The sequence below is a fragment of the Chenopodium album genome, chromosome 12, assembly GCF_948465745.1.
Source record: "Chenopodium album chromosome 12, dcCheAlbu1.1, whole genome shotgun sequence".
Lineage (NCBI taxonomy): Eukaryota > Viridiplantae > Streptophyta > Magnoliopsida > Caryophyllales > Amaranthaceae > Chenopodium > Chenopodium album.
In genome coordinates, this window is record NC_137845.1 from 11,705,928 (window position 1) to 11,729,224 (window position 23,297).

The 23,297-nt window shown below is 32.7% G+C and overlaps 2 protein-coding genes across 2 annotated transcripts; one reads left to right on the forward strand and one right to left on the reverse strand.

Moving 5' to 3' along the window:
• Positions 1 to 9,964: 9,964 nt before the first annotated feature.
• Positions 9,965 to 13,547, forward strand: LOC145570332 (uncharacterized). The gene is made up of 4 exons (XM_081629375.1): positions 9,965 to 10,262; positions 11,301 to 11,362; positions 11,493 to 11,597; positions 12,667 to 13,547. Exons 1-4 carry the CDS (start codon positions 10,028 to 10,030, stop codon positions 12,796 to 12,798), a joined length of 534 nt encoding a protein of 177 aa, XP_081485501.1. The 5' UTR covers positions 9,965 to 10,027; the 3' UTR covers positions 12,799 to 13,547.
• On the reverse strand, positions 13,464 to 16,526 carry LOC145570331 (alcohol dehydrogenase 1-like). Its single transcript, XM_081629374.1, has 10 exons — positions 16,393 to 16,526; positions 16,178 to 16,314; positions 16,009 to 16,061; positions 15,386 to 15,711; positions 15,207 to 15,289; positions 14,990 to 15,065; positions 14,663 to 14,724; positions 14,485 to 14,580; positions 14,206 to 14,367; positions 13,464 to 13,716 (listed from the first exon to the last, which is right to left on the reverse strand). Exons 1-10 carry the CDS (start codon positions 16,427 to 16,429, stop codon positions 13,600 to 13,602), a joined length of 1,149 nt encoding a protein of 382 aa, XP_081485500.1. The 5' UTR covers positions 16,430 to 16,526; the 3' UTR covers positions 13,464 to 13,599.
• Positions 16,527 to 23,297: the final 6,771 nt, after the last annotated feature.

Sequence of the window (23,297 nt, forward strand, 5' to 3'; positions counted from 1 at the left end):
TATATGTATTATTAGTATATATAATACGTGTAGACAAATGTTTAAAAAAATTCGATGTATGATAACACTATTGTAACTCAGTACAAATAATGCAAGTTAAGTACTTCAAATTAAGCTGACACGTGAGCCCTCTTCTTTATTTTCTTTTTTCAATTTCTTTCTCTCTTCTCACTTATCTTTTACCCACTTTTACGATACTTCCTCTCTCTATCTCTTGTTTTTCTCTCTCCTCTCACTATTTACACATTCTCTCTCATCCATTTTTGTCTTTAATATTAAACTTCAAACTCTTCCATATTCGATTTAAGTTTAGCTTCAAATAATAAGTTTAATTTTGCGAAATGCTGATGTACAGTAATATATGGGTCACTTTTGTGAAAAATATGGGTTACTTTTTTTTAAAAAAAAAAAACAAAACAAAAAACTAGTGAGATTATGAATAATAAAATTAGTAAAAATATGGGTCACTTTGTAAAAATATGGGTGACTTTTGAAAAAAAAAAAACTACTCTGTACTATTCACACGTGCGTAATGCTCGATGTACAGTAAAGTTACTGTAAACCCCGGGCATGCAAAAGTTTTATATACGTGTAACATGTTAATTATAAATTGAGGACACAATTTTTTTATAAAACGTATTGAATACCGCCATCAAAAATAATCAACCTCCGTCATTTCAAGCAAAGAGACATCCTAGCCCTTACTAAATAAATTTCCCATTTTCTTTCTCTAACATTAGTTTATCCACCACAACCAAGTCAACCCCCACTAATCACGACACCGATACAACCTCTGCCACCACATCGACCACCACAACCCATAAACACCATGTCAACACCCACCATCTACATCAGACTGCCAACAAAATTGCGAAAGTCGACGAGAAATGGATGGTGATGGAGGTGGCTCATCGGAAAACAAACCGACAACGCCATCGTCGTATCACCTAATCAAAAGTAATTCCTAAAACCACTAACTAATAATAGATAGGGAAGTAGGGTCGAATCCACAGGGAAACAAGTCTTTCTATTCCTAATTAATTATTACAATCTAAATTATTAAGTAACCAAAAGTTGTTATTTAAAGGGGCTATACTACGAAGAATATGAGTAGGGGGAAATCAAATGATAAAAGACCTAGGGCATAGGTTCACTAATAAATAATATTCCAGGGTAAAACATAACAATCAATCATCAATGCATCAATTAATCAGATCATAAAGGGCTTTCACTACGTATTACAATCACAAAGTTAATTTACCGGTATTAAATATCATCTCTCAAATCTCGACCTAACCATTTATAAATTAGTCGGCCTGTTGAAACTAAGCCTAAACATCAACTCTCATCTCTCGAATCTCGAATTAATATTGCTAAACTCATACGAATTAAATCTGGCCAAATCTAACCGCATAGCATTAAATCAATCAATAGGAAATTAATCAAGCATTGACAATTAACAATAATAAATTACCCCTTCATATTATTTATGGATCCCCATAACCCTAGAGAGAAAACTACTCACACATAATTAAATATAAACTAAACAAAGCAATTAAACAAGTCATGATGAAAGAGAAAGAATAAATAACTGAGATTAAAGGAGAAGAAATCGTTACCAAAGTTGAAGGAAACAAGAGATGGAATTAAATAAAGAGTTGTAGAGAGAGAAAATAATACTAGAGTTTAAAAGGAGAGAGAGAGAGAGAAAAAGAGAGAGAGTAAGGGAAGGGAGAAAAGAATACTAAACTCGCTTAACAAAAGCGTATCTATACTAAGCTCGAAAATCCTAAGTTAAAACAACTTAAACGACGCTTAAACTTCTCCTCAGAAACACACGCCCGATCGGGCCCGCCTTTTCCTTCGCCCACTCGTTCTGGGCATCCGCCCGATCGGGCTAAAGCTCGCCCGATCGGGCCCGGCTTTATGCTGGACTTGGATTGGGCTTCATTCTTGGCCCAATTCGAATCTCCATTTCGGGTCTTGAATATTCGGTATCCAAATGCAATCGGTCATGCCTTCAAATGCTCGTAGTTGTACCGCAATAATCCCGGGAAAAAGCTCCAAAAATGCAATTTCCTACAAAACTCAACCAAAACTACGAAAACACTAGAAAACACCAATTAGTAATAAAAGTGGCTCTAAAGAGCCAAAAACACTACTAATTATGACCAAGGGACGGGGGTAAAACACTATATAAAATGGACATATCAACCACCGACCGTCTTTCTCCTCCTCCTTCTCTCCTCTTTTGCGATTTGGTTTTTGAAAAAAAAATAAATAAAATAAAATAACCTCTCTTTCTCTTTCTAAATTAATTCTATTGATTTATTGTTTTAAAGGCATGATTTTAATTATGTTTTGGTATTGGTTTTGGGATTTTGAAGTTGTTAAATTATTGATATAAATTTTAAATTTTTATTTAATCAAGAACCCTAAAGTATGAACCCTAGAAATTGGGGATTTTGTGTAATTAGTTAGGGATTGATGATAGGTTGTTGTTATTGATTAATTCATAGTCTAAACATGTTTTTAATGACTTTAAAGCTCTCAATTTAATGCTAGAATTTAATTATATACACTACTCTTTATTTATTGAGTTAGGGTTTGATTACCCATAAAAGGGAAAAAGGTTTTAATGATTTAAATATGATTTCCTAGTCTAAAAGAGATATTTTATATTAAATAAGTATGCTGGAATTTTATTTAAGTCATGAAAACTAAGTCTTTTTGTTAGGATTTGAAGTACCCACTTAAAGAAAAAGGTTATATATATGGCTTTTATGTCATTAGAAGGGGGTTGATTAATAAGGTTTAAAGAGTATTATAGTTGCTGGAAATTTGTGAGAATTGCGGATTAAATACAGTTATGTATTTTTATTTGTAGGAAGCTTCGAGCTAAGTGATTTCTAACGAGTGTGGCCGAGTTTAGGCAATATTCAATGTACGTATGTGCATAAGAATATTTGTGTATACATGGTATCATGTTAGGATTATGAATTATGATTGATGTGATGAATTAGTAACATGTTTGGTTGATTAAATTATATGCTTGGAATTGATGTTGGTTGAATATGAATTATTATGCAAGTATGTGAATATGATATTTGAAGCATGCATGATACAAGTTGAATATATGTGGGTCATGGAAGTATGTTTTATTTTCAAGTATCAAGGAAGCATGAAATTAATAAGCAAGACTTATGTATGTTTAAAAGAGCTATAATTAGAATTATTAAGCATGATTCATGAATTTAATTCTCACCCATTTATTATTGGTGTTGAGTCATGAATTTAGTATATTTATTTACTCGCTCAAATAAGTTGAGATTGAGTCAAGGAAGTTTATTAGTGCATTCTATGCACTAAGGTAGTAATCGTGCAATTCTGTGCACAAAACTAAGCAAGGAACCTTAATTAAAATAAATAGTATGTGCTCACTATTTAATTCAAGAATGAATTGGAAGTATCTATTCAATGTTGTGATGTTTATTCTTGATTGATTGGTTGGAGTCATCACATGTTAAATTGATAAATAGTGTAAGATGATACGCACCAAAACTCTTGGAACGTATATACCTTGATTATGAACATATGGGGAGAGTTATGGGGTTTTGTATTTAACCATAGCTTCTACAGGGGCACAGAACGTTGTACTTTCTTTTATTATTTATGCACTGCAATTCCGTCACCAAGTGTGACATAGTAGGTGCCAATTGGAGTTGCTCCTTGATTGAAAGCTTCATTTTAATGGGCTATTTTTAAGGAAGGAAACCCGTTCGATGCGTAATCCAAAGCTATTATTTAATAATTAATATTGCTAGTTATGAGTCAAACGTAAGTTGACTTGTGATTGTATGGCAAGCATGTTTTAATTATTTTATTGATGATAGGATACTCATATTAGTGTGGTGTATATGTACTCAACTTTTGCTAATTCGTACTTTTGGGTTTGTGTTTGGCTTTCCTTTGGTTGACCCTACTATGACCTATTTATATGGTGAGTAGAGGGTTGAAATAAAGAGGAAGTGACAGGTACTTGAAGCATGAAGAGCCTGATGGGAATGAGTGTAGAGAGCTACTTTTTATGTTTTCCTAGTTTCATATTTTGAATTATTTGTTTATAAGATTATTGGTTATGGACTAACTTTGTTATGTTTATTTTAAGTTGGATTTTTAAAAGGGTCATATTTGGTTTGGTTCCAACTTGTAAATTATTTAATACTACTTTTGTTTTGAGGTTGTGAACTCAATTTTTGTTTTAAAAGTTGGTTTTTATTTTAGACTTCCGTTGTGTGACTTTGAAAATAGTCTTAGTCGTTATCACGGTGGCGGTAATATTTTGGATATTTCATAAAAAGAGTTTTATTTAGAGTAGAAAGTGTATATTTTAAAGAAGGAAATTTCTAGGGTATTACATCGGCCACCTGCTTTCGCGCCGTCACCAACTGCTGCCGGTAACAGTAGGGGTGAGCATGGGACGGGTACCCGTATCGTTAGTACTAACGGTTCGGTTACCCGATAACCAAAATCCCTAAAAGTGATATCCATAACCCGAACCGATAAATTTGGGTACCTGGACTTCGGATACCCGGATTTTCGGATCGGTTATCGGGTACCCAATAAGATATCCAATAATGATAATTAAACTTTATTATGTAGTTATTATGATATAATTTACCACTAATTAACAACAATATCATATGATTTTGACCAAATTATTAATAATATTACTAATTATTGATATTATAAAGTAATTATGAATTAAAGTAAGAGTTTATATTTAAAAAAAATAGATTTAAGTAGGGAAAAAAGCAAAAAAAAATGCTTATCGGATCGGGTAATCGTTAATTTTAAAATGATACCCAATAACCATACCCGATAATAAATTATCGGAACGGGTACCCGAACCGTTATGATTATTGGATTGGGTACCCTAATTTTCGGATTGGTTACGGATCGATTTTTCGGGTAGTTTTGCTCAGCCCTAGGTAACAGTGGCAGAGCCACGTAGGAACATGGGGAACAGCAGGGACAATTGTCTCCCCATTTTCAAATAAAAAAAATTATGTTATCTTAAATAGATGATGTAAATAAGAATAAATACATTACATGTGTAGCTTGTATATCAAAGACAACTAGCTTTAAACCCGTTCTACGTACGGGTTACGCTTAAGTTATTAATTTTATTTAAAACTTTACAAATTATCTTGTCAAAAAAAAATCCCTTTACAAATTACTTGAATGAATTCATTTCATCGTCTTTTGACATATTATAATATTTTATGAATAAGTAGTAATAATTGTAGAAAAAATGGCTTACAATTATAAAATCAAATCTCTATTTGCATGATAGTTAATCAACAATTTGTATAAAAAACTAATACCAAACACTTATTATAATTTTATAATTTTTACATCAAATATGAAGGCATGATCTTCGTTAGTCTTTACCAATATATGTCTCTTATAGTGCGCTTAATGTCTTGAAAAATAAAGCCCATGACATGCAAGCAATGTCATCCTATAGAATTTCCATAGTATTATTCTTGTATGAAACTCTTCACTCTTTTTGTCAAAAAGTCTTCCTTCTTTACCGCCTCAATATTTTCCTTTTCAATCATTATCTTCATTGTTGTAGAAATTATATTTAAGTGATGTGAAAAAGCTTTATTGAAAATTTATATTTATATTAGAAGAGAGGGAAGATAAGGGTCAAAGAATTGAATTATAAATGTGAATAAATTGAATTGAAAGATGGAAGGAGAAGAGGTGAAGATTTAGGAAATTTAATTTGTTATTGAATTAAAATAGAGATTACAAAATATAAAGTTATTGAGAAATAAAGGGGGAGATGAAAAGAATTTCTTTGAAAACATAAGGAAAGAGAATGAATAAAGAAAAGTGAAAAAGAATGAGTACATGTGTCAACTTTGGTTTGTGTTTTTAAATAAATATACTAAAGTATAGATAGATATGTGGTCTAGTGGTGATGAACATGAGTAAGGCTTCATTTAACTATTTAATCAAATACCGACATGTTGATAGTGATTACTAATGTGTTATTAAATTATTTGTAATGAACACAGTACATGTCTCTGTATTTTTTTTATCTCTTTAATTATGTGTGCCAAAATTCTTTTTTTTTTTTATTAATTGTTTGGAACTAAGTTTCCAATTTTATTTTTACATAATACATTGTAACAATTTCATTAGTCAAAGAAAGTTGTTTTTTTTTTTTTAAAAAAAAAATGTAACCTAAGTCCCTTTACTTCTACTATCAATTTGTTTAAATGCTTCCCCTCAAAAAAAAAAAAAAAAAATAAAAAAAAAATAATAATAAAAATTGTTTAAATGCTTATTATTTGATAAATCGTATTTATCGATTATTGGGGATTACATACCTTAAATTGGGGTTTTACCAACAAAATTATTTTTTTGGTCAATAATTTTCTTAATATGCAATGAATCTTTTTTGTCATATAAGAATAATTGTCATATCTCATACGCAATTTCAAATATATATTAAACAATTTATGTGACCAATTTTTTTTTTCCTTAAAATTTTGTCGATTATCAAACATCTAAATTTGTCCCCCAGATTACAAATCCTGGCTCCGCCACCGGCCGGTAACCTCTACTATGTGGTTGTGGTAGTTGTGTTGAAAAAGGTTGGTAGGGGTGTTTGATGAGAAAGGAAAAAAAAAGGGAGAAAAAATGGGTTAAGGTTAAGTAAGGGCAATATTGACCCTTTGTTTGAAGTGATGGCGATATTGATAAATATGGATGGCGGTGTTTAACAACCCCTTCCAGTGTTTAGAGAGCCACATGGGCAAGTTGAGAGTGAGGGATAGCTAAAGTGGTTCCTTCCGGTTCCTAATTCATCTTATTTTTACTTATTTCAAATTAAATTAGGAAATATGTTCATATCTAATTAGAAAAGAAAAAAAAAGTTCAACATACTTTATTGTTTTATGTGTAGTTGAACACATCTATACTTATATACTAAAGTAATCCCCGTATTAATCCCTAAAGTACACGTGGCATCATCTCATAAAAAATTTTCCCGCCAAAAAAATTGTTCCTTTTTTTTTTGAATGAAGTTTGTTAGAGAGAAGTTTTGGCCTTATATTTAGGGATTGATAACTAAAAAATATAGTTCTAACGAATAAGAAATATTACGTAATAATATAAATACTACTTAGGATATTATCAAAGAATATTATTAATCTTATGGTATATCATAATGTTTATTGTACTTTATTTTTTTTATTTTTTTTATTTTTTATGTTTTTTCTACTTCTTATGATTTCGTTTTGTAACGTTTCTTATAAACGAATTATAAAATAATATTATAGAACCGTGCTAGCACGAGATTTGAACTAGTTGTTACTAAAATGGTTGATCATCGTAATTGGAATATTAGTTTTAGGATGTGTTCACTTTTTTTTTTTTTTTTTTTTTTTTTTTTTTTGTAGGAAAAGCTCCAAAGGAGTCCTTAACTTCCATTCATAGATAAATCAACATTAAGAGCAGAGCTAACGATATAAGGAAAATCAGTTACCCAAACCCGACTTCCAACTTCCCATGGCATGCAATGAGCAAGCACATGAGCTACTCTATTCCCTTCCCTACGAATAAAGCTCCAAGAAACGCTAACTAGTAAGTTACAAAAATGACGGATGTCATCTAAAATCATATGGAAATAACTTCTACCTTCCTCTAGACTTCATTGCGTTGATTAGACCCTGACAATCACTCCCTACCACCACTCGCAAGAACCTAGCAGCCTCGACAACAACCTTAACTTCCAGAAATAAAGCTTTTGCCTATGCTATACGGGATCCCACAGGTCTTCAAAGCTCCAAGCAATAGTTCTATTCACCTTATTTTAATAAATTTTAGTAAAAAAAATAAGTTTAGTTTAATAAAAATAAGTTGAGATAAATTAGTTCATTAAAAATCATATTAAATCCTTAATAAATTAGGGGTATAATTTATGTTTATTATTTTTCGGATTTTTTTGCAAAATAACACCACAAAAAAGTCACAAATTGGATTATAACACCACCAAAAAAAAAAAAAAAAAAAAAACCGTTTTATTATAACACTACTTAAAAACCCAAAATTGGTGGATTTCACCACCATTTTACTTTGCCATCCAGAAAACCATTAATAGGCCCCATACTGTACACATGTCACTTATCTATTAGATTATAAAAGAGGAAGATTAAATAAAGGAAAACCACTAAAATCTTAACTCAATAACCACCCTCACCACCGTCGTCACGTACCCCAACCTAGTCGATCACCGTTGATCGACGTAACCATCCCAGCCAACCACCCTAAACCGTTGAAAGTAACCCAACCGTACCCCAACCTCATGACGATTAAATGATGACATATTGTTTAAATGGATTAAATGATGGTGAAATATAATTTTTGGGGTTTTTTTTTGGGGGTATTATAAGAAAAGTTTTTTTTTTTTTTTTTTTTTTTTTTTTTTTTTTTTTTTTTTTTGGTGGTGGTGTTATAATCTAACTTTGTGACTTTTTTGTGGTGTTATTTTGCAAAAAAATTTATTTTGATTTATAATTTTATTAACATATGTATTTGTACTGTATAGTGTGGAGTATAAGTCTGTATAAATTGTACAATAATTTTTAAATTGTAACTATTATAGATGACATATTGTTTAAATTTGACAAACTTCTAATTTTAAAAATGTTAATCTAACACTATTGTTATAATATTTTCTATTACTATAACATTCGATAGCAATGTTTATATATCAAAAAATATATAAGTATATATTAACCCGTTATGTATAATGTTGAAATCCCGGCCCATATTATTTTATTAATGTTTTTTTTATATATAAGACTAGTTAATAATAATAAAATGGAAAATTTGTGAATTACTACTTCAAAAAAGAGGCATTTGTGAATTACTACCCCTAAAAAAAAAGTTGCTAATTAATACCCCTAAAATCAATTAATTATACCGATTACTACCTTCTCCTCTTTTCTGGTCACTTAAGCTTACTAATGACATCATTTTCCGGCCAAATTATAATTAGTGACTTTTAAATCCTAATTAATTAAATAAACCCTAAATTATCACCTATCCACCTTCACACCACCGTCGCTCCACCTCCGGCAGCCCCCGGGGCTTTCACTTCAACACGTCGACGCTCATGATCGCTTAGAGCCCCTCTTCCGTTACCCCATCCCCACCAACAGAAATTCCACCTTCCCTAGCCCCACCACCGAAAATCCACCCTTTACCTTACCCTCACCGCGAAACCCATCCCCTTCCCTTCCCTAACCCCCGATTACTGCCCTCCACCTTCCCATAACACCTGAAAACTGTCTTATTCCCATCCATAACCCTCAATTGTTTCCCCCTCCTTTCCCCAAACCTAGAAATTAAACAGCCCCCAGCTCTTGCTTAACCCACGATAACAACCAATTTTCCTTCCCCAACCCCAATAATTGTCCTCCACCCTTTCCTTAGCTGCGAAAACCGCCTCCATTCGTAACCCCAAAACCTCATTTCTTTGCGTTCATGGTGTTCGGTGGTGGAGGGGGGATGGACTCATGGTGTTCACCGGGGGAGGGAGGTGGGTTAGTGGTACACGATGAGGGAGGGGAGTCGCCGCCGGGAGAGGAGGGGGTTTGGTTTGAGGTAGGCGCTCGCCGGAAAAGAGGGCTAGGGTTTTTTAATTATTAAATTAGGATTAAAATGATTAATTTAGTATTAAGATGACAAATGACGTCATTAATGAGTTAATTAGTCGAAAAATCCACTTAGGTAGTAATTGGTACAATTTATCACAATTAGGGGTAGTAATTAACAACTTTTTTTTTTAAGGATAGTAATTCACAAATACTCCCTTTTTAAAGTAGTAATTAATAAATTTTCCTAATAAAATGAATAAAAATGCCAAAGTGTCAAGTAAAAAGGAAACTAAAAAACAACAATTTGTAAAACAAGAAGCAGAAGTTGAAAGGACAAAGGAGTGACGATGGCCGCTTCTTGTTCAAGTATTGTTTATGGCGTTCAACCCATCTTAAATCACCCTCGAATTCGCTTCAAAACCCCAAATCTTTCAATTCCCCATTTTCAATCTCTTTCCTCCAATTTTAGTTTTGATTCATGCTCTAAATTTCTATTGCCAAAGCTCCAAATTAGCGGGCTAAGAAGGCGGAATTCTAATTCTGTGCCCATCATCTTTAATGCTCAATCCAAAGTCTTCCAAGGTTGATTTTTTTTGCTTTAATTCCCTTCTTTTGTTTGATGGGTAGCTAATGCTTCATTATTAAATAGATTAATTTTCATCTTTTTTTTTTTTTGGTTAATTTTGCCAATTCTATATGTGATTCATAGTTTATGACTTTATACTATTGTTCTTGTGATGGGTTTGTTCAATGATTCTGCTCTATTTTCTTAAAGGTCATTTCTTTATAATCAGATTTTGAATAATGTTAAACCATTTTGACAAAAATAACTAGTTGAGTGTAACAATCAGATGGTATGTTATTATTTTGATATGGGTATTTCAACTTTCAAGTATTGGGCATGCCTTAGTTTTTTGTATGAATTTGGGTTAATTTGAGGTTTTCTTTTTTATATTTGTGACAATGGACTATGTCATGAGCTTTGGTTTGTGTTCAATGGTGGCTCAAAGTTTTGGCCAGTAATGCTCATGATTTAGGCAACAATTTGATAAGTAATTCACTCATGAAATGTATTCATACGATTTTCTGCTTTAAATGATGTATGTTAGAGTAGTCTGAATGACTTAGGTTTGAAAACAGCTGAATTCGTGGATTTTTTTATTTCGAAGTTGGAGAACTGATAATGCTCTCAATTTGTAGTTTTGCCCATGAGTAAGTATGACAATTTTGTAATTGAGGTCCAACCAATCTTGATATTAATTGTACTATGAAATGCAAATTGTGAACTACCTCAGACAAACCTTTTTCTCCTTTGATTAACGACGTTGCATACAAGAACCAAAATGTTAATTTGGTGTCCGAAAGTTCTCTTCTAATCAATTTATCAGAATGGATGAATATCTCAATTTCCTTTTGTGTAAATTAATGGCAGAAGACTAGAACAGAAAATACAAAAGCTGAATGCATATGCTAAAACAACTCCTTTTCATGAGCTGAATACGATGTAGATTTGTTTTGCTTGTATTCACCTTTTTTCATTCTGCTTAGTCTGTCACAATTGAATATGAGTTCAGTTCCCATGTTTGTGACTCCTATTGACATCTATCTGATTTGAAGCAGCCATTCAGACAGTTTTTAAAGTCGGCAAAGATGGAGTTGAGGCAGGAACCAATCTTGTGCCGGTAAGATACTCTTGTCAATGATGATTAAATTTATGCTCATTGCAGCTATGTCGTTTTAACCTCTCATCTAATTTCTTTTTGATGTGATTAAGGCTTTGATTGATTGATCTAATTTCTTTTTGATTGTCAGGATGCTATTCCAAGGCCAGTTGCAAGACTGTCTGTAACTGTAGTTGCTGCTGCTGTTTCTCTTTTTGTACTTCGGTCGTTCGTGTCTACAGTTTTCTTCGCATTGGTACGTTTGTGGTATCTGTTTCCTGTTGAATCATATACGTAGTAGCTTATAACTGTTTTCTCTTTGCGTCCCTGGTGTTTGCTTAAGTTTACCAATAGGCACTGTCCAGCATTTATGATCATGCATAGTTCATGTGGCAGCATAGGATTATCTTCCTCTGCATAAATTGTACTCCGCATTTTAGATGTAATCATCTGTTTTAAGCACAGAAAATTTAGCTTCGTCAAGAGTATGTTGCTAGGTTGATTGGTGCATTGTTCTGAAAGTTTTCTGCCTTTGACAAAGCTTATTTTTAGCACAATCCTAGTGATGTATTGCACTGGAATAATAGCAGATGAATATTGTATTCATTCATTTACAATATAATATGCTGAAGATTGCCTAGAAGGTTTTGTCAATGTCAGTAGAAGTTAAAATTTAATGATGAACTGATGTATATAGACTAGCGGATAACTTGAGGGCACCTATCTGAACTGTATGGTTCTTTATTGATGAAGCTTGGGGTGTACGTTATTATCACAAAATATTAAATCTAGATCTATGCGGTCATAGATATCTAGGACTTGGAATGTTTTGAATTGAGTTTGGATTCAATCTTTCCAAACAATAGTATTCCGTGTTGAAACTGTTTCATATTGGATTTAGACCTGTGATTCTGTGAAAGTATAATCCCCTCTGTCCAACTAGCATCCCTGTTTGAAACTTGAAAGTCAATTGCTGCTCCTTGCATATTATCTATGACTACTTTTTCTGTAGTACACTAGTATGTGAAGGTCATAATTTTAATTGAGTAAGATGTGACAAACTGAAAGGGTTCCTAATTTCTTAACTTTTGAATTCTAGTGTAGTATTTGACTTACTTTTGGATCTCTTTCTCCTTCCTTAAACATAACTATAAACATCTTTGTGTGCGTTCATGTGTTGAGTGGGGAGGGGTTATGTATACAGTATATGATTTCTGGGTAATATTCCTATTCTATGTAGAGGATTAATGTCTCATAATCTCTGTGATTGTGGCTGAAGATCTTTGACCATCACCTAACTTGTTATCTAATCAACCGCAAAACAGGGTTTTATGGGCTTTGTGTATTTCATTTATCTTGCCTTCAACAAGGACAAAGGACCTAGAATGGACGACAAGCCTGGTTCAACAGACGAAGCTATAGAAGAAGCTAAGAAGATCATGGATAAATACAAATAGGCTGCAAGCTTGACAGTACTTCCGTGTATTCTGCTATTAATTTTTCAAACGTATATATGTAGTTTGTTTGAATGTTGCAACTTTTATAGAAATTAAATTCGCAAGAATATGTGGATCCAAAATGTCTAGTTGAAGCATGGAAAATGACTAACCATAGGGTAAATTCTTGATAATTTTAAGAATGGTGTATCACTAATCATTTTGTGGGCATCACACTTGAATGAAATTTCTTTGACGGAAGCAAATTGCCTTCCCCTTTCTGGTTTGAGCTTTTGTTTTCATTTTTCTTGAGGAACTGATACTTTAAGCTTTTTGGCAAAAAAAATTCCTGCAGAAGCTGTGTTTTCTAGTCTGGAGTCTGGACCAATCTGAAGATGATCAGGTATTTCATTGAAGTATTGTTTTATTCGTGACTTGTGGCAGTCTCATGAACCAGAGCTCCATTATCCCAATTCGTTTGGTTTGGTGGTGATTATGGGCTTGGTCTTTGCCCAGGTACGCTTCTAGGTTGATATTATATAAATCAGGGATATGATGTAGAGTGACTGTAGAATGTTTGGATTTCCAAGTCAGGTGATTGTGACTGCTACTGTAGTTCCTAGTAAATTTGCATTGTTTTATGGTAAACAGAGGCATATATATCATGTCTCAATGCCATGTACAAATTCAATCAACTGGTGAGTTTGAATAGCATATTTGTTCACTTGGTTTGACATTATTACAAAAATAAGTGAATGCAATTTTCTGAATTCTGCAAGAAAATTTGAATTATACCCTTATAGACCAGATAATGTTTGCTGTTTACTCTTCCATGCTTATGATACAGCGCAAGCCTTCCCCTTTTTGCATTAACTCGAAAGCCTTGTTGATTTCTGAGAAGGATACTCTATGAGTTATGAATTTATCCAAGTCCAGCTCCTGTAAGTTACCAGAAAAAAAAGAGTTTAGATTAGAGATGATGGTTATTCCTATTCCTCTCACCCACCTTTACCCCTTTTCCCCATTTGATAGAATTTTTTTCAAGTCATTGTGTTTGAAATCTAATTGCTGGCAAACTTTTATCTGATTCGATAACCTGTTCAACCAGACTTGTAACCTGAAACTCTCTGAAATGATTACTCAATAATGATCTGATCCAAAAGCGACCCTAAATTTGATCTTTACTGATTACTGAATCGGAGTTGATCCAACCAAACTGACATAACATTTGGATGGGTCTACTTGTTATAATAAATGGCTATCCTTTGTTCTTAGGTGTAACTCAAGGGGATACTTTGCTCATTTGAAGCTTTCTTAGTGAGCTAAAAACAGACAAATGAGCAAAAAGAATAATTTAAAAATATACGAGGGTATATGATAGAGGCTCTTGCATTAGTTAAGCAAAATTGATATCCAAGACCATTTTACCTGATTCATGTACATATCAACAACAGATGGGAGATCTGACTTGGGCTTGTAGTTGCCAAAGAAAGTCCCTTTGAGAGTTCTCTCATTAAGCAAATTAATAGGTTTAGTCATAAAAACAGCATCCCTGCTAGGAACTCCACAAAGCACAGCCACTCCCCATCCCTGTACAGTCAATCCCAAAAAACACAGAATTTATTAAAAGCTCTGTTCTGAATCAAAATTCATGTCAAAATCATCTACTTTGTATGTCTGAGTAAAAAAAAGGACCAAAACTCTTACATCATGAACACACTCAAATGCAGATATCATAACATCCACATTTCCAGTGCACTCTATACTTCTGTCGACTCCTCCGTCTGTCATCTCCTTGATAACCTGTTAAAGGAAATGGGTTCTTCAGAGCTGCACAGCAGACATCTGAATCTTTTGAAATTGGGATGTAGAGATTAAACTTTACCTCTTGAACTGGTCTGTCATGATCTTTTGGATTCACGAAGTCTGTGACACCAAATTTCTTGGCTAAAAAGAAGAAAGATACAAATTATACAATACATTAGTCCAGCTATTGAATTGTACCTTGCCAATACAACACTTCATACCCTCCATGCTGGTGTGGCTCATAAGGACTTCAGATCTTGTTTCAAACCTCTCTCTTTATTTTTTTGCTCTCCATTTTTCATTTCATAATTCTAGATTTAACAGATATTAAGTACTGTTAATCCAATTATTTCTTCGCCAACACATTGGTACGAAAGCTTGGGAATGGATGGAGTAATATCTATACCTTCCTCAAATTTGCTAGGATTTCGACCAATTCCTATTATTCTTGATGCACCAGCAATTCTGGCACCTTCAGCAGCCTTGTAATATAGAGTTGAATATTAGTTACAATTTACAAATATGAAAAGTGCATCATATTACATACTTTCCCTACCTGCAGTATATGTGTGAGCTAATATAATAAATATTCTACCACTCTTACAACACTGCCTTAAACTTACAGCAAGTCCGACAGCTCCAAGTCCGAACACAGCAACAGTAGAGCCTTTCTTCGGTTTTGCCACATTCAAAGTCGCGCCCAAACCTTGAATTGAGACCAGAACAACAATAATTATAATAAGCTTTAAATCACAATTTTTTGGTGAAAATGGGAAAAAGACTGAAATTTATGATAGGAAACCTGTTGAGACACCACAGCTGAGAATGCAGGCTTTATCTAAGGGTGCCAATGGGTTAATCTTAACAAGACAACCAGAATGAACTACTGTATATTCACTGAAAGTAGAAGTTCCAATGAAATGGTTAATGGGATTTCCATTGAGAGAAAACCGGGATTTCCCATCGTTTAGCATCACTCCTCGAATAGGGTTCATCCTTAACAAATCACACATGTTGCTTTCCTCAGATTTGCAGTGGCGACACTCCCCGCATTCTCCAGTAAAAACTGGAAGAACATGATCGCCTACTTGGAAATCAGTCACTCCCTCACCTATGCTTTCTACAATGCTGTCAAAAATTGAACAGAAGCTTATCAACTAGATCTCTGCATATCTTTTCACTCATTATAGCTGGGAAGTAAGTGAACTTGACTTGAGATTTAAACGAGCTAGGCCAATTACTGCATAGCTTGGCTCAAATAAGATCATGAACAGGCTTGGATTTGTAGATTAAATGGAGTTCTAGTTATAAACCGTAAGTAATAACACGAACTATCAATATTATACGAGTTGGTAAACCAAGATGAGCTATCCCTAGCTCTAGCTCGGCTTTATATCAACTCTAGTTGAGAATATATGAGCATACCCAGCTGCTTCATGGCCGAAAATGCGAGGAAACAATTGTGTAGCAGTACTGCCCTGCAGAATATAGAGAATATTTGGAGTTTTCAGCTCTTGAAAAACATAGTTCAGAAACCTCAAGGGATACAAACTAGTATGGAATGAAAACAGAATGGTAGGTGAATAAGATATACCTTAGCTTCCCAAAAGTAAAAGTCAGTACGGCAAAGAGTAGTGTACTTGATCTTAACTCTGACTTCCAAGGTCTGTGGTGGAGCAACCTCTACTTGCTCTATCACCAACGGCTTCCCGGCCTCCCATGCTACAGCAGCTATACAACAAACCAATAATAAATCAACAAAGTGAAGATGAGATTTTGTAGTTAACACGACGAGTCTCAGATTCATACCTTTGCAGGGTATCACAAGGCCAGCAGTACTAGACATTGGTAATGTTCAGATCAATCAGATGAGTTCTCACTTCTCTTCTCTGAAAACAAGTTTTCCAAACTTTATTTTGGAATCAATTTCATAATACAAGTTATAGGCTAGAGATACATGATAAATGAAGACAAACATGATAAATGAAGTAGAGATACATAGATAAACAAGGTTTGGCCCAAGATTAGAAAGTGGGTGGACCACTAAATGTACTATAATTTGTTATAGAGCTATTCATTTCCCTACAAAATTTGTTGCATTAGCAAAAAAGAAGTTTGTACAAGTTCTTATCAGTTGACTCCTTGTGTATGTTTTCTTCCTCTTTTTTGCAAGGGCAAGTTATTGGGACTCTGACTTGGCTCTAAGTTTGAAACTTCACCACACAACTTAGCTTCACATTATCAACAACCATGTTGATAACCAAAACTAAAGAGAAATGGAAATTCAAAGTGAAACTCGTATTACATACTCCCTTTATCTGGAATTAGTTGTCACATTATTTCAACCTCTTAAATTATTAATATAACTATTTTTCAAAAATATCCTTATATCACTCGGTTTAAGTAATGGTATTAGGAAATTTAATCATAATCCGTAACTTTTTTACAAGGGAAAGAGGAAGGTATACAAGTGCACAGCATGAAGCGGCTAAGCCACTAGATCATCAAATCTTCTTCTTAAGGCACTAATCTTCCAAGCTGATAATGCTACGCAACTCTTGATAACTAAGCATGTAATTTAATTATTTAAAGCTTTATTGATTTAAGAGAAGACATCCTACCATTGAGATGATAAAATTATGACAATACAAGCCTGATCTATCGGCTACATTCCCTTGTTAGTACGGGAAGTACATGATCTGATCTATCAGCTGCAGTTCATGTACACCATTTACCTACACTCTCCAGCCCACAAACCTACAGAAGCGAAATGCAAATTTATAAGCATTTGGGCAGATCAATAAATAAGTAAAATAACTCGACCAGTTTGTAGTCTGCAGTAGTTATCTGCTGTTTCTTTGTGCAGACAGTGGTAATTAAGAGTATAAAACCTATCTCGGGCCTCAACCTTCAGCTTAAGCTTAAGCTTTTGTTTGAGTTGGCCCGCTAACAAGTGGTATTTCCTGTGTTACTTTTCAGCAAGCATCGATATGGAACAAGTAATAATGTAATATAGGATTCACATGCAGTAAATAAGCCCACTTTGTTTCTATTTTGTATTCAAATCAGGTTGATATGTGTTTTACAGTTTAATTCATTTAAGTGTATAATTGTCCATATTTTACCTACTTTATTAAATTTAGTTAAGTTATTTTTTGTGAGTAATTCATTATTGTTAGAGGTAGTAAGCCCAAAAGGCAAAGGTTGGTTTGGGGTTGTGAAGGAACAAAGTAGACAAGTAAGAAGGGATTCACTAAGGGGGAGTTGTGGCCCGTGATCAGCACTGCTCTAGGCCCAGAGAATCAGAGATGTGGTTTTCTTACATATAAATATCTTGCTTGTTTGTTACTAAACCTATAGGTTAATACTTAACAATCTTATTCAATGAAAGAAGGATAGACAAGAGAAAGAAGCTCGCTAGCAGAACCGAGGTTTCATTTTAAAGTTTTGTTCACCTTATTTCTACTTATTTCATGGTTAATAAGTTCAGATAAGAGTTAATAAGTTCAGATAAGATAAGTTCAAGAAAAATAAATTCATAAGTTCAGATAAGTTGTGATATGGTTCATAAGGGTTACCCGAGTTTAACTTATAACTAAAATAAGTTCTAGTAAGGGCTAATAAGTTCAGATAAGTTCTAGTAAGTTCAGATAAGTTCAGATCAGTAAAAATCAGGTAAATAAAACACATCCTAATTAACATCAAGAGAAATAGCCTATTTGGGTGATAAAGTAAAAGCTCTTTACTTTATTTTTTAATTCAGGACACATGATACACACTTGTTGCACTTAACAATTTTTCCCTCAAGTGTGAGTCCATATACACTCCCCTTGAATAGATACATATATGCAACACGTACAACGGTCCAAGTGGATTCTTATCGACATATGGCCTAACACATATGGCGTCTATCACATGGGGGCTAGCTAGAGTCATAAAGCGAACCCACGATTTGGGTTAATGTCCACAAACTTACAATGTCTATTATTATTAATGTGGGCTACGATTTTCTATTTTTGAGTTTATTTTAAGCCAATTTAGTTTTTTCTAAATTTGGGGGGTACTTTATAAACTTCCATTGTTTTAACTTAGCCACAATTCTTCCCTTAGAGAAGAGAAAAAAAAAAAAAAAAAAAAAACACTTGGCCATAATTCTATAATGTATACTATCCTCAAGATCAATAAAATTGTTCTCTCACCTATATGTCGACGGAAACAACTCATCATAAGTGAACCGTAAAATCTCCATTCTTTTTTGTTAATTTCGTGAATATTTCTTGCATCTATTTTGTGTATACATATAATCTCACCATATAATTTTAACAAATGTTTGAAAAATGTTGATGGGATAATTGGTATAAGATAAGTGACGTGCTTGAAATAATAAGTTAAGGTGCCTAAGCTACATTTAATTCACACTACCATAAATATAGGTCAATTCAAACAAAGAGAACATACTCTAATAAATCCATTATTTAGTGGGTAGATTACTTAATCATACACAAGTCATGATTGAGTACAATCCAACTTAACTACCGTACATTACTCGCTCTTTTTTTGTTAAGCCCATGAGAAAATCCACATGTGAGTGGTGTGTTGTCCCACATTAAAGAGAGTAGAAAGTGCTGGGAAGTGTATCCCACATTAAAGAAATAAGAAAGTCTTGTCCGCTTTATAAGGCTAAGGGGTTACTCCCCTTATTGCCATATGATTTTGAGATGGAACCTCCTATAACATATAAAGTGGACAATTGTGATGGGTGTGGCTCATACCCGTTTATCATCTCTTAATATGAAAGAGAAAGGACAATGAAAACACACGAGTAAAATAGTTAACGACAATGGTTGTACTAAGACTTAACTTTAGTGTTTTGACTTGACATGGTCCAGCTTTTGTGTTAGCACGCTAAATATAGTATTTTCTCTCACCTGTTAAAATCATTATTTGTTTTTGGCACTAAATAACTTTTTCATTATTAAAGCTTAATCACTAACAAATCTTACAAATAAAGAATTAAAGATGCTCTAACAATTTGTGTTTTTACTTTTTCAAAAATCTCTTGTTCATGCCTTCTACAATCAGACTTTGTTTATTTTGTCGTTAGGAGATGGGACTTTTTACTTCAACTTGTCTACTAGCCCTATAACAAAGGTTACATAAAAATTGACCATGTGTGACAAGGATTAAAGACCGCATATCATTTGTTTTGCTTTGCTTTTTGTAATTTGAAAATTTTACTTATTAGATAAAATATTTACTCAAAAGACTTTTTTAGTATGTTCTAATTGTCACTCGCGACAAGGAGTAGATCTAGGAGATAAAAGGATGGTTCTTGTATAATGGGGATTCGAACCTTATTCCCCCCTTTTATGATAGGAGGGGCTCCCTGTGCACCTTATGAGACGAGATAACTCATAAGCTACTTAAACTCAACTTTGTAAATTAGTAATCAATTTGAATGAGTTTAAGTACTCGTACTTTATAGAAGTAAAATAATCGGGTCTTAATTTCAAATAATATCTATGGCATAATAAGATAAATAATAAGGTAAATGTGAACATGGAGGAGAAAAAGTGATCAAAATTATCTTTAACTTTTTTCCACCTTGGATGACATACAACTATACAAGAGAATAACGAAAAGATGAGGTTATAATTTATTTTTTTTATTTTCATTCCTTTTTTGTAAAAATTGCAAACCAACCTAAAATATACTACTATGGCTTTTATACATAATTTCTATAACCCATATCCTTATCATACAATAATCACGCCTCATTTAATTTAATCACATAAGTTTTATTTAGGCTCTTCATCTATGACCTTATATTATTATATAGAGAGATAAATTAAAGTGAAACTGCTAAAAGTCGACAAGAATAGCATTCTATGAGCTTAACATATACTTACTTGAGCAAAGTCAATTATTTACGTAACATAACATAACATTTCAACCTAAAAAGGTCTATTAATTATGGTGCATGATTGGAGTGGCTTCTCTTTGTGAAAAAAAATACTCAACATAGCTAAAATGGAAGCATCATTATAGAAGCTATCCTTAAAAAAGATCACTTTTAGCAAATGTCACAAAATCTTTAAGTAAAAAATTTTGTGAACTTAGACCCACAAACATGAAAGTGGAGCTCATTCCATGTGAATTTTGCCTGGATAATATTTTCCTATCATAAAATCTAATATAACCCTTTAAAAGATATTCTTTATTTAATTTTTAATTTAGTCACACTTATCTTATATATATGAACTCTTAGACCAAAAAAACATTGGGAGCCCACATTTAGGAGTACAACATCATTGAATGCATTACAAGATTATGGTTAATCATATCTTGTCTCTAATTGATCTTATCCAAGGGCTTAAATGTAATATCATTGCCACGTGTAGGGTCAATAATCATTGGAAACACCATTAGCAAACATGGTATCTTGGTTTAAACTTACTTTATGAAGAAGAGAGACAATCGTACGTTGGGCATGTTGCAAAGTATCGGTGGAGCTAAACGGCAAAAATAATTTAAAGTTAGTTTTGGAAACTCTATATATGCTTCTAATGGTGGGCGTGCATTTCTAATAGTAAACTCTTTGTATAATACTACTTCTAGTATTTTATCTATTTATTGGTGATTGTAACAATGGAGAGAGGGAGAAACCTTTATTTTCAAGTAACGAAAATGATTATGTTATGCTATACCTATAAGCTCTATAAGCTCTTGCAAGGATATAATTAAACGAGTTGGAAACGAGTTTAGTAGTATTTAATTAGCTAGCCTCAAGTGTTGGGAGATGTGATGAGGTTTGAAAATCTCTTTCGATATCTAAATTAGCAAGAATTTGAAATTGATGAGACTCGTGAGAGAAAGTACGTGGTAAATGTGGCATGTTAGGACTTGCTCTGATTTATTTAATTGAGTTGAACTGAGCTTAACTGAACTGATTGGAGCTAAACTGAACTGAATTGTTTATGAAAGAAAGAAATTAGAAGCTAAACTGAATTGAACTGAAATTAAGCTGAAGAAAACAGACCCTTAATTTATTGACTTGTAAATGATATATAGTAGTTTGAAAATTGAATATTTAATGGCTATATATAAATTTAAAAAAAAATTAAAAAAATAAAAACTATTTTGGAGTATGATGCTTAGCTACATTTGCGGATTGTTATTACAAACTACATGACCTTAAAAGTTAGAGCAATGGACAATGCATTAGCTTAGCCGAGTAGAACATTCTAACAACTAACATATAAAAAAGGTTTTTTCCATGAGTGTGAGGATGCATATATGCAAATATGCAATATCCATTACTCCCTCCGTTATAAAATACTTGCTTCATTTCTCCGTGTGTGGAGTTTTATGAGAAATTGGAGAAAATAATAAAATATGGAGATAGTGGGGTAGGTGGAAAAACAAAAAATTGTAAAAAAAAAAAATAATAGTTGAGAGAATTGGAGAAGAGATAATATGAAATTAATAAAATATGACTTAGGTTGGGTCTACTAGTTGAGAGAAAAAAAATTAAATATTGTAAAAACTTTCCTAATAAGGAAATGGAACAAGTATTTAAAAACGACTGAAACAAGAAGGTGAAGCAAATATTTAAAAATGGAGGAAGTATAATCAATTCACATTTGAAATATAATTGTGATTTATATCCATGTATTTTCTCATGTACTCGTATTAATTGCCTTTATCTTATAAAATGATTAGAACCATTGGTTTTTTTTTTCGTTTTTTTTTTTCCCAATACTTTTTAATTGATCTAGTTTTTAAATAAATTAAAGAAATAATTAGGTTTTAAAATAATCAACTTCTCATCAAGCAAGCAATAAGGAGTCTATTTGCTTTTGTAATTTGAGTGCTATTAGGCTATAACATACATTATGTCCTAGAAGGCTATAATTCATAGATAGGAGCATTATCACAATTTACAAGGACTATCACAATGTAATGCCAATGATAAGATTCCAAATATGCACCTCCATGTACTTGTATTTGGGTTGGTTTATTCGAGATTCTTATGAATGCTTTCACTTTGCTTTTCATTAGGACATTAGTGGGATCAATAATCTACTATACGAATTAGACATTAATGGGTTTTCTAATGAATAGTTATAGTTCTTTGTAATTTTCTAAGGCATAAAAATAATTAATGTCTCTTTGTCTTCCAAAGTAATAAGGAAATCATAACTCTATCTTTAATTTTGCCTTTCTTTAATTTAAATTAAACTTTATTAGTATTATCAATTGATTTTAGTTGAATGGAACATATTTTAATTAAAATAGCAAATTTATTAAATAAATTCAACCAAATTGATATATTTTGTATTCAATTGATCATAAAAATACTTTTTTAAAATAAAATTTTTGAAAGAACATAGCTTAAATCCATCTTGCAATTTTCTATTCATACTAATCTACTATACAAATGATAATCTAGATAAGATTAGTTTAGGAAAGATTTGTTCTTATAAGGGATATTCAGGTTTAAATTACAATTAAACTATGCAGTTCAATAAAGTGAAAATTAGGTAATAGAACACACTCTTACTAAACTACTCTGTAATGGACTATCATTTCCATGTACTTCACTAGCCTTACATAAAATTGCGTTGCATGTATATACAGCACCCCCAATAGAAAATATGCTCTAGATAGTCCACTTTAATCTATCTATCTAAATTCAATTATCAAGCTCTCAC

Coding starts and splice junctions, on each gene's coding strand:
- LOC145570332 (XM_081629375.1), top strand. CDS start 10,028: ATGGCCGCTTCTTGTTCAAGTATTGTTTATGGCGTTCAACCCATCTTA. Junction 11,363..11,492: donor CAGGAACCAATCTTGTGCCG/GTAAGATACTCT, acceptor TTTGATTGTCAG/GATGCTATTCCAAGGCCAGT. Junction 11,598..12,666: donor CTACAGTTTTCTTCGCATTG/GTACGTTTGTGG, acceptor ACCGCAAAACAG/GGTTTTATGGGCTTTGTGTA.
- LOC145570331 (XM_081629374.1), bottom strand. CDS start 16,429: ATGTCTAGTACTGCTGGCCTTGTGATACCCTGCAAAG. Junction 14,725..14,989: donor TCCTAGCAAATTTGAGGAAG/GTATAGATATTA, acceptor TCTTCTTTTTAG/CCAAGAAATTTGGTGTCACA. Junction 13,717..14,205: donor TTGATATGTACATGAATCAG/GTAAAATGGTCT, acceptor GGTAACTTACAG/GAGCTGGACTTGGATAAATT.